General features: G+C 46.3%; 1 protein-coding gene across 1 annotated transcript in view; it reads right to left on the bottom strand.

The window, feature by feature from the left end:
* Positions 1-223: 223 nt before the first annotated feature.
* The window catches only part of LOC135567500 (glycine receptor subunit beta-like), a gene marked incomplete at its 3' end in the record, with an annotated part of 37,300 nt that continues 22,384 nt past the window's right edge, over positions 224-15,139 (bottom strand). Inside the window, exon 5 of the mRNA XM_065014865.1 lies at positions 224-361. Coding sequence (XP_064870937.1) covers positions 224-361 — 138 coding nt within the window. The remainder of the gene's footprint in view (positions 362-15,139) is intronic.

The raw sequence follows: 15,139 nt of genomic DNA, 5'->3' as shown, positions 1-15,139 counted from the left end.
AATGTTGGTATTTCATTGTGTGGGTGGTCTAAATTAATGTTCCTATGGTATTTCATTGTGTGGGTGATCTAAATTAATGTTACTATGGTATTTCATTGTGTGGGTGGTCTAAATTAATGTTGGTATTTCATGATAAATAAGTTATTTGAACCGATGATTCTACAAGTCACCTGTGTGTGTGTGTTTGTGTGTGTGTGTGTGTGTGTGTGTGTGTGTGTGGTACCTGTTCCTTGGTAGAATTTGGTGCAGTTTCCGTACTGTATCTCCTGCTGTTTGATGTCAAACTGAGGAAGAGCGATTTCATCCATCTGGACTGGGTCTGTCATCCACATGAAGACCAGATCACTGGTGGTGTAGCCAACTATAACAACATATATATCACTGGGTCTGTCATCCACATGAAGACCAGATCACTGGTGGTGTAGCCAACTATAACAACATACAAGAATAATATAATAATATATATATATACTATAACAACATATATATCACTGGGTCTGTCATCCACATGAAGACCAGATCACTGGTGGTGTAGCCAACTATAACAACATATATATCACTGGGTCTGTCATCCACATGAAGACCAGATCACTGGTGGTGTAGCCAACTATAACAACATATATATCACTGGGTCTGTCATTCACATGAAGACCAGATCACTGGTGGTGTAGCCAACTATAACAACATACAAGAATACTATAATAATATATATATACTATAACATACAATAATAATATATTATTATATATACTATAACATACAATAATAATATAATAATATATATATACTATAACAACATACAATAATAATATATTGATATATAAATATATATATATATATATATATATATATATATACTATAACATACAGGACTTCCATTCAGCCACAAGATCATTAGTGAGGTTGGGCACTGATCTTAGGTGATTAGGTCCTGGCTCGCTGTCGGCGTTCCAATTAATCCCAAAGGTGTTCGATGGGGTTGAGTTCAGGGTTCTGTGCAGGCCAGTCAAGTTCTTCCACACTGATCTTGACAAACCATTTCTCATCTTATCAATCAACATAGACAGGGCTCTAACTCCTGTAGCTCCCCAATGAGATAGGGCGCGGGCCAGGCAGCAGGCTGTTAGCCAGCCTGCCAGCATAGTGGAGTCTGCCACTAGCACAGTCAATGTAGTCAGCTCAGCTATCCCCATTGAGACTGTGTCTGTGCCTCGATCCAGGTTGGGAAAAACTAAACATGGCGGTGTTCGCTTAAGCAATCTCACTGGAATAAAGACCCTCTCTATTCCTGCCATTATTGAAAGAGCTTGTGATAGCTCACATATCAAAGTAGGGCTACTTAATGTTAGATCCCTCACTTCCAAGGCAGTTGTAGTCAGCATTTCACTGTAAGGTGAAATTTGATTTGATTTGAATTACTGATCATAACCTTGATGTGATTGGCCTGACTGAAACATGGCTCCAGCCTGATGAATTTCCTGGTTACACTAGAGACCATATCCGTTGCGCATCATGCAAAGGGGGAGGTGTTGCTAACATTTACGACAACAAATGTACAATTACAATAAAAAAAATACTGAGTTTTCATCTTTTGAGGTTCTATTCATGAAATCTAAGCAGCCTACTAAATCACTTTTTATAGCTATTGTTTACAGGTGCCACATCTACTCCCACTCTGGCGCTCAACATTGCTGGTTTATTAACCAACAGCCCTGGCAACCCATCATTACGCACACCTGGCAACCCTCATTACACACACCTGGCAACCCTCATTACACACAGCTGCGCCCCATCATTTCACCTGGACTTCATCACTACTCTGATTACTTCCCTTTGCTTCTACACCTGCATTGCTTGCTGGTTGGGGTTTTTAGGCTGGGTTTCTGTACAGCACTTTGAGATATCAGCTGATGTAAGAAGGGCTTTATAAATACATTTGATTGATTCATCTTTAGCATTACTCATCAGGCAGTATTGGCTTTGTTATCATGTCCAGACGCTGCTCTTGTTTGTATTCTCTACATGTTTGTTATTATTAAACTCACCAACGGGGTTGGAGTGGGTTACGGCCATCTGGAAGAGAGGAGAGGAGGATCTGGTTTCCTATGAGAGTTCATGGTTCTGTTCAGGGGGTCTTCGATCATCCACCAGAGGGCAGAAAGAGGTGATCGCCTACTCCAACTACGGCAGGATGGCCGGACTGCTGCTGATTCCGCCCTCACCATGACAGTGGCAGCATCCAGTGGATGGAATGAGCCGGCGCTCCGCACCTTATTCAGAAAGGACTGCGCAAAGAGGGTCCAGACAGAGTTGGCATGCCGAGAGGACACCCTCTCCTTGGATGCACTCATCTCAGGCAGACAACCTTCTTCAGGAGGCCAACTCCATCGCTCTCTCTCTCCTTTGTTGATTGTTCTGAGTCAGAGCCTGAACCTAAGGAGGTAGGGCCACAAAGTGGTCAGGAGGGACACCAGCTTCAACTGTGTCCTGGTACGTTCCAATCCGGGGTCCATGAGAGCAGAGGGACGGCCCCATGATCAACCATCTCCTGGGTTAGGTGTGAGTATTCCGTCATCATCACTTTCCGCCAAACCCTTTTTAGTATAGCTTTCACTAGCTGGCTGTCCCTCGTGTTGTTTCTACAGCTCTAGTGGTCTCCGGTGCAGTGGGGAATTGTATTGACCAGGCCCTTGACTCCTCCCTGAACTTCACCTCATACCTGCTCTCCTCTCCGTTTCTGGTTCAAGCGCTGGATAATTGACCACTGGGATCCGGGACAATCACACACATCACAACTCACCCTCACCGTGGAGCACCAGAAAACCCTTCCTCATCATCACCTCTACACAAGATCATCCTCTGCCTCCCGTGGCTCCAACGCCATAACCCCACCATCTCATGGTCGAAGATGACAATCACGGACTGGGCACCTGAATGCCGGAGGACCTGCTTTCCCTTCCCCTGTAGTTCCACGTTGGTTGAGAGTCCTGTGAGAGTCCTATGAGAGTCCTGTCCTGTGAGAGTCTGTGAGAGTCCTGTGAGAGTCTTGTGAGAGTCCCGTGAGAGTCCCTGTGGCCCTCAGTCCAACATCCCGGCGGGAGGTTTTCTCTGTGTCACCTGTCTCCCTCCTCATCGCCCCTGGGACTGTCACCTGTCTCCTCCTGTGCCATCGACCTGCTTGCAGGCTCTACACCTCCGTGCAGCCACAACTACCCCTCTCTCTGTGGCTGAAACCAAGGCATTCCAACAGGGTGCCTCGTGGATGTACTTCTCACTCCTCCATTTTAAGCAGACCAACTATAGTGCCTGTGCCCAAGAACACTAAGGTAACCTGCCTAAATGATTACCGACCGTAGCACTCACATCTGTAGCTATGAAGTGCTTTGAAAGGCTGGTTATGGCTCACATCAACACCATTATCCCAGAAACCCTAGACCCACTCAATTTGAATACTGCCCCAACAGATCCACAGATGATGTTCTCTATTGCACTCCACACTGCCTTTTTCCACCTGGATTAAAGGAACACCTATTTGAGAATGCTATTCATTGAATACAGCTCAGCGTTCAACCACATATTGCCCTTAAAGCTCATCAATAAGCTAAGGACCCCGGGACTAAACACCGTCCTCTGCAACTGGATTGACTCTGTACCGGTACCCCCCTGTATATAGTCTTGAAATTGTTATTATACTGCTGCTCTTTAATTACGTGTTACTTTTATTTCAGATTCTTCTTTTTAAACTGCATTGTTGGTTAGGGGCTCTAAGTGAGCATTTCCCTGTAAGGTTAACACCTATTGTATTCGGCGCATGTGCACCCATTATTCCGCTCTCTCAAATCATGGGCCCCGTGTTCTGGGATGTAAGAAGGGGACATTCGCCAGGCCCTGGAGAGGGAACCTGTCCCCCTGAGAGCACCTACTTTCCCATGGGGATAAAGGATTGGCTACTGACCTGGGCACAGCTGTCGTCACTGGACAGACATCCAGGTATGATTCAATCCATCTCTGTAAAGTAATGGTAGCCCATCTTGGCACAGGATGTCACTCGCTAAGTCAACTCCTGTTCCGTATGTGCCCAAACCAAATCTCCCAGCACGCTCCAGCAGGTAAACTCCTTTCCTTCCCATACCTCAGTATCGCTGGTCTCATCTGTCGATTGATTTTTACACTGATCTACACTCTGATTTCACCACCATTTTGGTGGTTGTGGACAGATTCTCTAAATCCTGCCGTTTTATCTCTGGTCTCCCTGCCGCTCTTCATGTTGCTGAGGCACTGTTCCAGCAGGTCTTCCGGCACTAAGGCCTTCCAGAGGACCATCTCCCCGTCATGGGTATGGGAAGCCTTCATGGAGAAGCTGGCCAGCCTACTTCCGGGTTCCGGGCTCAGGCTAACGGGCAGGTGGAAAGGATGAACCAGGAGCTGGGGAAGTTCCTGAGGAATCATTGACAGGACCTGCAGGGGGAGTGGTCCCGATTCCTTGGCTGGGGTACAGAATTCTTTGCGTCACTCTTCCACTCTGTTATGTGTTATCAGCCAGCCCTGGCCCCATGGACACCGAGCCAGACCAAATCTCTTGCGGTGAACGAGTGGTTCAGGCACTCGTTCATTACTCTGGACCCTGATCTCTCCTTTGACGTATCAAGAATATTTCAAGTTTTTCCATCTTTGTAACATTGCAAAAGTAAGACTTTTTGTCCAATAATAATAATACCAATATAATATATAATATATATATATAATGTATATAATAATATAATACCAATAATGATGCATAAAAATTAATCAGTGCTTTTGTTACTTCTAGATTACTGCACTGCTCTACTCCCCGGCTACCTGGATAAAGCATTAAATAAACTTCAGTTAGTGCTAAATACGGCTGCTTGAATCTTGACTAGATCATATTACTCCAGTGCTAGCCTCTACACTGACTTCCTGTTAAGGATAGGGCTGATTTCAAGGTTTTACTGCTAACCTACAAAGCATTACATGGGCTTGCTCCTACCCATCTCTCTGATTTGGTCCTGCCGTACATACCTACACGTACGCTACAGTCACAAGACGCAGGCCTCCTAATTGTCCCTAGAATTTCTAAGCAAACAGCTGGAGGCAGGGCTTTCTCCTATAGAGCTCAATTTTTATGGAATGGTCTGCCGATCCATGAGAGAGGTGCAGACTCGGTCTCAACCGTTAAGTCTTTACTGAAGACTCATCTCTTCAGTAGGTCATATGAGTGCAGTCTGGGCCAGGGGTGCGAAGGTGAACAGCAATGCACTGGAAGGACGAACTGCCCTTGCTGTCTCTGCCTGGTCGGCTCCCCTCTCCACTGGGATTCTCTGCCTCTGACCCTATTACGGGGCTGAGTCACTGGCTTACTAGTGCTCTTTCATAACGTCCCTAGGAGGGGTGCGTCACATTGTGTCAGGCTTTGATGTGCTCGACTTGAGTGGGTTGAGTCACTGATGTGATCTTCCTGTCCGGTCTTGCCCCCCCTCGGGCTCGTGTGGTGGAGGAGATCTTCGTGGGCTATTCTCAGCCTTAGTAGTATGTTGGTGATCTGTTGGTAAAGTGGGTGGGGTTATAAACTGCCTGGTTGGCCCTGTCCGGGGTTTATTGTCGGACCGGGCCACAGTGTCGTCGTCCCCGTCTAAGCCTCCAGAATCTATGCTGCAATAGTCTATGTGCTTGGCGGCTAGGGTCTGTGGGACACTGTCTTATCTGGTGTCCTGTGTGAATTTAAGTTTGCTCCCTCTAATTCTCTCTATGCCCCTTCCCGACCCAGAGGACCTGAGTCCTAGGACCATGCCTCAGGAACACCTGGCCTGATGAGTCCTGACTGTCTTCAGTCCACCTGGTTGTGCTGCTGCTTCAGTTTCAACTGTTCTGACCTGTTTACCGGACGAGCTGGTCTTCCGCCCACTGAGGTAGTCAGGAACCAATACACACAGTCAGTCAGGCGGCTAGGCAAAGGCTAGCTTTTTCAAACAGAAATTTGCATCCTGTAGCTCTAATTCCAAAATGATTAGGGACACTGTAAAGTCCATGGAGAACAAGAGCACCTCCTCATAGCTGCCCACTGCACTGAGGCTAGGCGACACGGTCACCACCGATAAATCCGATAAATCCATGATAATCGAACAATAAGCATTTCTCTACGGCTAGCCATGCTTTCCACCTGGCTACCCCAACCCCAGCCAACAGCTCCGCACCCACCCGAGCCTCCCCAGCTTCTCCTTCACCCAAATCCAGATAGCAGATGTTCTGAAAGAGCTGCAAAACCTGTACCTGTACAAATCAGCTGGGCTTGACAATCTGGACCCTCTCTTTCTAAAATTATCTGCCGCCATTGTTGCAACCCCTATTACCAGTCTGTCAACCTCTCTTTCGTATGAAAGCTGCCGCAGTCATCCCCCTCTTCAAAAGGGGGTGATACTCTAGACCCAAACTGTTATAGACCTATATCCATCCTGCCCTGCCTTTCTGAAGTCTTCGAAAGCTTTAATAAAGGTTTAATAAACAGATCACTGACCCTTTTGAATCCCACCGTATCTTCTCCGCTGTGCAATCCGGTTTCCGAGCTGGTCATGGGTGCACCTCAGCCACGCTCAAGGTACTAAACAATATCATAACCACCATCGATAAAAGACAGTACTGTGCAGCCGTCTTCATCGACCTGGCCAAGGCCTTCGACTCTGTCAATCACCGTATTCTTATCGGCAGACTCAATAGCCTTGGCTTCTCAAATGACTTCCTCGCCTGGTTCACCTACTACTTTGCAGACAGAGTTCAGTGTGTCAAATCAGAGGGCCTGTTGTCCAGACCTCTGGCAGTCTCTATGGGGGTACCACAGGGTTCAATTATCGGGCCAACTCTTTTCTCTGTATATATCAACGATGCCGCTCTTGCTGCGGGTGATTCCCTGATCCACCTCTACGCAGATGACACAATTCTGTATACATCTGGCCCTTCTTTGGCCATTGTGTTAACTAACCTCCAAACGAGCTTTAATGCCATACAACACTCCTTCCGTGGCTTCCGTGGCCAAATGAATGCTTTTCAACCGTTCGCTGCCCTCACCCACCCGCCCGACTAGCATCACTACTCTAGACGGTTCTGACCTAGAATACAGGGACAACTACAAATACCTAGGTGTCTGGCTAGACTGTAAACTCTCCTTCCAGACTCAAATCAATCATCTCCAATCCAAAATCAAATCTAGAAATCGGCTTTCTATTTCGCAACAAAGCCTCCTTCACTCACGCCAAACTTACCCTAGTAAAACTGACTATCCTACCGACCCTCGACTTCGGTGGTGTCATCTACAAAATAGCTTCCAATACTCTACTCAGCAAATTGGATGTTGTCTATCACAGTGCCAACCGTTTTGTTACCAAAGGGCCTTATACCACCCACCACTGTGACCTGTATGCTCTTGTCGGCTGGCCCTCGCTACTTATTCGTCACCAGACCCACTGGCTCCTGGTCATCTATAAGTCTATGCTAGGTAAAACTCCGCCTTAGCTCACTGGTCACGATAACAACACCCACCCGTAGCACGTGCTCCAGCAGGTATATCTCACGGGTCCTCCCCAAAGCCATCACCTCCTTTGGCCGCCTTTCCTTCCAGTTCTCTGCTGCCAATGACTGGAACTAATTGCAAAAATCGCTGAAGCTGGAGACATATTTCCCTCACTAACTTTAAACATCAGCTATCTGAGCATCTAACTGATCGCTGAAGCTGTACATAGCCCATCTGTAAATAGCCCACCCAATCTACCTACCTCATCCCCATACTGTTTTTATTTACTTTCTGCTCTTTTGCACACCAGTATTTCTACTTGCACATCATCATCTGCTCATCTATCACTCCAGTGTTAATCTTCTAAACTGTAATTCCTTCGCTACTACGGCCTATTTATTGCCTTACCTCATGTCATTTGCAGACACTGTATATCGACTTTCTTTCTTCTATTGTGTTATTGACTCTACGCTTGTTGATTCCATGTATAACTGTGATGTTTCTGTCACTCTGCTATGCTTTATCTTGGCCAGGTCGCAGTTGCAAATGAGAACCTGTTCTCAACTAGCCTACCTGGTTAAATAAAGGTGAAATAAAATTTTAAAAAACCTGGCTGGTCACCTACGAATGTTTGAACATCTTAAAAAACAATCTGGCCTTAATGACCATACACTCTTATAATATCCACGCAATACAGAGAAGAGGACTGGCCACCCCTCAGAGCCTGGTTCCTCTCTACCCAGTACAGCCAGAAGAGGACTGGCCACCCCTCAGAGCCTGGTTCCTCTCTACCCAGTACAGCCAGTAAGCCAGAGACTGGCCACCCCTCAGAGCCTGGTTCCTCTCTACCCAGTACAGCCAGAAGAGGACTGGCTGGCCACCCCTCAGAGCCTGGTTCCTCTCTACCCAGTACAGCCAGAAGAGGACTGGCCACCCCTCAGAGCCTGGTTCCTCTCTACCCAGTACAGCCAGAAGAGGACTGGCAATGGTTCCCTCAGAGCCTGGTTCCCTCAGAGCCTGGTTCCTAAGTTTCTTCTTAGGTTCCTACCTAGGGAGTTTTCCTAGCCACCGTGCTTCAACATCTGCATTGATTGCTGTTTGGGGTTTTTATGCTGGGTTTCTGTATAAGCACTTTGTGACATCTGCAGATGTAGAAAGGGCTTTAGAAATACATTTGATTGATGACTGTATGGACCTCGCTTTGTGCACGGGGGCATAATCATGCTGTAGCATTAAGATTTTCCTTCACCGGAAATAAGGGGCCTAGCCCGAACCATGAAAAACAGCCCCAGACCATTATCCCTCATCCACCAAACTTTACAGTTGGCAATATGCATTGGTGCAGATAGCATCCTCCTGGCATCCGCCAATCCGAGATTTGTCGGACTGCCAGACGGTAAAGCGGGATTCATCATTCCAGAGAACGTGTCATCCCGCTGCTCCAGAGTCTTTACACCCCTCCAGCCGATGCTTGGCATTGCGCATATTGATCTTAGGCTTGTGTGCTGCTGCTCAGCAATGGAAACCCACTTCATGAACAGACGAACAGTTATTGTGCTGACATTGCTTCTTGAGGCAGCTTGGAACTCGGTTGTGAGTGTTGCAACTGAGGACAGATGATATTTAAGCGCTATGTGCTTCAGCACTCAGCGGTCCCATTCTATGAGCTTGTGTGGCCTACCACTTTGCGGCGGAGCCGTTGTTGCTCCTAGATGTACTCTTGTCAGCAACGCAATGTGGCTGAAATAGACGAATCCACTCATTTGAAATGTGGGGTATACTTTTGAATATATTTGAATATATAGTGTACTGCCAATTTCTCCACAACACCATTGTAAGCGGGTTATGGTAGAGAAATTAGCATTCGATTCTCTGGCAACTGTTCTGGTGGACATTTCTTCAGTCAGCATGTCAAAGTTTCCAGTTCCTCGGCATACACATCATGGACTAACTGAAATGGTTCCCCCACACAGACAGTGTGGTGAAGAAGGTGCAACAGCGCCAAATGTGTCTTGTCACCTAAAACCCTCAAACCTTTACAGATGCACAATTGAGAGCCTCCTGTCATGCTGCATCACTGCCTGTTACGGCAACTGCACCACCCACAACCGCAAGGCTCTCCAGAGGGTGGTGCGGTCTGCACAACGCATCACTGGGGGCAAACTACCTGCCCTCCAGGACACCTACAGCACCCGATGTCACAGCAATGCCAAAAAGATGATCAAGGACAACAACCACCTGAACCACTGCCTGTTCACCCCTGGCAAAGGGCAAAGGGCAAAGGGCGGCTACTTTGAAGAATCTCAAATATAAAACATATTTTAATTTTTTTAACGCTTTTTTGGTTACTACATGATTCCATATGTGCTATTTCATAGTGTTGATGTCTTCACTATTATTCAACAATTTAGAAAATAGTAAAAAATATAGAAAAACCCTGGAATGAGTAGGTGTGTCCAAACTTTTGACTGGTACTGTAGATACACTGAGTGTACAAAACATAAGGAACACCTGCTCTTTCAATAACTATAGACCGACCAGAAGAATCCAGGTGAAAGCTATGATCCCTTATTGATGTCACCTGTTAAATCCACTTCAATCAGTGTAGATGAAGGAGAGGAGACGGGTTAAAGAAGGATTTATAAGCCTGGAGACAACTGAGACATGGATTGGATGGATAGCATTATTCAAACCTTGTCTCTCAGGACTGAGACTGGACCACCCAGGAACACTCAACACTTATTGGAAAGCCATTCTGGTGTGTCTTTGGCATAAGAATGTATATTAGTATTGTGGTGCAGCATTATATTATGGGTATGCCTGTCATCAGGAACTGGGTAGTTGGTCAACAGAAATATAAAAGGAGTCGAGGTAAGAAGTTAGAGGACAACCCACCGTAGTCTTCTGAAAACCGATTCCTGGGATAAAGTTACATTTTTCAGTGGGAAAATTACACAAATGTTTATGCCAAATTAGGGATGTGGTGCTGACGAAAGACGAGGCCAATTCCAAATGCCTTGCAGACCATCCCCAATACAGACCTACTCTGCTCGCCCATCGGCATGACAACGGTAGAACATACCCAATACAGATCTACTCGCCCATCGGCATGACAACGGTAGACCATACCCAATACAGATCTACTCGCCCATCGGCATGACAACGGTAGACCATCCCCAATACAGATCTACTCGCCCATCGGCATGACAACGGTAGACCATGCCCAATACAGATCTACTCGCCCATCGGCATGACAACGGTAGACCATCCCCAATACAGATCTACTCGCCCATCGGCATGACAACGGTAGACCATACACAATACAGATCTACTCGCCCATCGGCATGACAACGGTAGACCATCCCCAATACAGATCTACTCGCCCATCGGCATGACAACGGTAGACCATACACAATACAGATCTACTCGCCCATCGGCATGACAACGGTAGACCATACACAATACAGATCTACTCGCCCATCGGCATGACAACGGTAGACCATACACAATACAGACCTACTCGCCCATCGGCATGACAACGGTAGACCATCCCCAATACAGATCTACTCGCCCATCGGCATGACAACGGTAGACCATACCCAATACAGATCTACTCGCCCATCGGCATGACAACGGTAGAACATACCCAATACAGATCTACTCGCCCATCGGCATGACAACGGTAGACCATACACAATACAGATCTACTCGCCCATCGGCATGACAACGCTAGACCATCCCCAATACAGATCTACTCGCCCATCGGCATGACAACAGTAGAGATGAAAAGACATGACACAACCCAGCCACTCCCCCTTTCCCAACCTACTCCAGATCACAACATAATGCTCCAGAGGGCCATTAAACTGCAGAACATGCACTTCAAACATTCTATCCAGGACAGGATGGTAACAGCAGGGGCCAGATGGCTCGCCCTGCTCTAAAAGGACACCAAAAACCCTGCTGTTTGGGAGAAATCATTACATAAGGCTGTGAGGCAGGAAGGGCACTGGTGCATGCAATGATCATTGTGTGCTGTAGACATTTGAAATGATATTGTGCATTCTCCCCGTTGGGAACTCCGTATTTCAAGGAGAACGTGTCACGTTTTGTATCATTATGTAGGGAACATTATGCCCTGAACAATGACCCACCTCTCCCAGTTGTACAAACGATGTATCCATCAATAAGGGAACAATATTCAATTCCCAAAGGAAGAGACTCTCCTCCTGGGGCTGCGTGACCTCCTGCTAAGGAATGTTTCAGCCAATCAGGCAGGGAGACTCAGTGTAACAGTTTAGCTTCTGTCCCTCTCCTCGCCCCTACCTGGGCTCGAACCAGGGACCCTCTGCACACATCGACAACTGACACCCACGAAGCATCATTACCCATCGCTCCACAAAAGTCACAGCCCTTGCAGAGCAAGGGGAACAACTACTTCAAGGTCTCAGAGCGAGTGACGTCACCGATTGAAACGCTATTAGCGTGCACCACCGCTAACTGGCTAGCCATTTCACATCGGTTACATCAGCACCTAGCCCCACCCTCATTGTCCATTCTAACTGAACTATAAAAAAGCGTGGCACAAATAATTGCCACGGCCGACCAAAATCCCTCTACTGCTTAAACGTCAGCATAGTTGGTAACTGGAAAGCGCTCTTGCTTATTGATCATCCCCGATCGCAATGAGTGGAGGCCAAACACCAATATTTGGAATTTGAACAATTGTCCTCTGCTCTCACTTTGATCTCAGTTTGACGAATACACCACCCCAGAACTGAATACACCACCCCGGAACTGAATACACCACCCCAGAACTGAATACACCACCCCAGAACTGAATACACCACCCCAGAACTGAATACAGCACCCCGGAACTGAATACACCACCCCGGAACTGAATACACCACCCCGGAACTGAATACACCACCCCGGAACTGAATACACCACCTCGAACTGAATACACCACCCCGAACTGAATACACCACCCCAGAACTGAATACACCGCCCCCAGAACTGAATACACCACCTCAGAACTGAATACACCACCCCGGAACTGAATACACCACCCCAGAAATGAATACACCACCCCGAACTGAATACACCACCCCGGAACTGAATACAGCACCCCGAACTGAATACACCACCCCAGAACTGAATACACCACCCCAGAACTGAATACACCACCCCAGAACTGAATACACCACCCCAGAACTGAATACACCACCTGAATACAGAACTGAATACACCACCCCAAAACTGAATACACCACCCCAGAACTGAATACACCCCACTCCCAAAACTGAATACACCACCCCAAAACTGAATACACCACCCCGGAACTGAATACACCACCCCAAAACTGAATACACCACCCCAGAACTGAATACACCACCCCGAACTGAATACACCACCCCGGAACTGAATACACCACCCCAGAACTGAATACACCACCTCAGAACTGAATACACCACCTCGAACTGAATACACCACCCCAGAACTGAATACACCACCTCAGAACTGAATACACCACCTCAGAACTGAATACACCACCTCAGAACTGAATACACCACCTCAGAACTGAATACACCACCCCAGAACTGAATACACCACCTCGAACTGAATACACCACCCCAGAACTGAATACACCACCTCGGAACTGAATACACCACCCCAAAACTGAATACACCACCCCAGAACTGAATACACCACCCCAGAACTGAATACACCACCCCGGAACTGAATACACCACCCCAGAACTGAATACACCACCCCAGAACTGAATACACCACCCCAGAACTGAATACACCACCCCGGAACTGAATACACCACCCCAGAACTGAATACACCACCCCAGAACTGAATACACCACCCCAGAACTGAATACACCACCCCAGAACTGAATACACCACCCCGGAACTGAATACACCACCTCGGAACGGTTTGAACCTTTTCCATTTTTCTCCCTTTAAAGACCGTTTGGTAATCCAACCAGAGATTGAAATACAAGACATTGTTACCTTGTTTTTAGAATAAATCTTCTTCCTGTCATAAAATAATATCACTCTCTGAGATTTTGAATCTGACTTATCATTAAAAGAACTCTACAGAATCTGCAGATTATAATTGTGACACGAACAGTTTATCCTTACTTGCTAAAAAAAGTTTTGACTTAAATGATAGCTGGTGCCCCGTTTACTGTAGAATATAGATACATCCATATTTTGTATCCCATAATGAATTACCCAATGAATGAGACATTATGATAGCATTAGGCCACACCCCTACAACAAAGACACACCAGAGAGAAGAGAGATGGCACTGTACTGGAAGGCTGTGGTTTGGGAGTTTAGCTATTTGGGATTATTTTGGCATTTATCTTTACTTTATTTTCCTGACATGTATTCGCTATCATTTCTTATAACCAGCAAGAACTTTTGAACATCAAATCGTCAGTTAATTTCCCCAATTCCAGCTTCAACTTATCTGCCCTGGGCTCTTTCTGTAATTACGACCCAATTTTCAGGCAATCCAAGAGGAAATGCCGGCGTTACAGAGGCAGGAGAGGGAGAGTCCTGGTGAGATTAATGAGAAGGGAAAACCGGCCACCCCTTCCCTGCATTCCATTGGCCAAGAAGATGGATGACCTTGGATCAAGGATTTTCTTGTAACAGCAATATTCTCCGTTTTTCAGAAACATGTCTTTTGGACAAGATACCATGGCTATCCAATAGGGATGGGAGAAATGTGCAATTTCTCTTAACGTTTAAACGTAAATAAAAATCGTACAATTATGGGAATTCACAATTCAGATGTGGTTCTGTGTATGACCACTAAGAATTACTGCAGTTCAATCTATCACATTCCTGGTTACTGACATACCGGTCGTCACTAGGTACCACAGCCACAAAGTCTTGATGCCCACCCATTTCTACAGTTGATCTTCTTAAAATGTGATTTTAAACCTAAACCTAACCTTAATCCTAACCTTAACCACATGGCTAACCTAAACCTAACCCTAACCTTAATCCTAACCTTAACCACATGGCTAACCTTATGCCTAACCCTAACCTTAATCCTAACCTTAACCACATGGCTAACCTTATGCCTAACCCTAACCTTAATCCTAACCTTAACCACATGGCTAACCTTATGCCTAACCCTAACCTTAATCCTAACCTTAACCACATGGCTAACCTAAACCTTAAATGAACTCCAAAAATAAAAATGTTGTTTGACAATATATTCTGACTTAGTGTTTGTGGTAACTAGTGGAAACCCTACCAGATGGTGCTCACCTTACTGCCTCCACCACTCACTCAGCAACCATGGTATTAATGCCGTTTTAATTATCTGCCCTCCATGTTGTTGTCAGTTGTCAGTTGCAGAACTCAAACAGGAACTACCCAGTGACTCGATCAATTGAGAAACCTTGAGAAATGATCATCAGAATCAGACCTTATGCTAAGGACTGCCCTTGCTAGCGCTGATTATAATATGTTCTGAGACTCCACCTATAACAACAACGAGCTAACCCCCTCCATCACCGGCTTCATAAGGAAATGCATTAGAGACGTTGTCCCAACACTGAAGGTTCGCTGCTTCCCCAATCAAAAG

This window comes from Oncorhynchus nerka, unplaced genomic scaffold (assembly GCF_034236695.1).
Source record: "Oncorhynchus nerka isolate Pitt River unplaced genomic scaffold, Oner_Uvic_2.0 unplaced_scaffold_1989, whole genome shotgun sequence".
Lineage (NCBI taxonomy): Eukaryota > Metazoa > Chordata > Actinopteri > Salmoniformes > Salmonidae > Oncorhynchus > Oncorhynchus nerka.
This window is presented reverse-complemented; position numbering and strand designations above follow the sequence as displayed.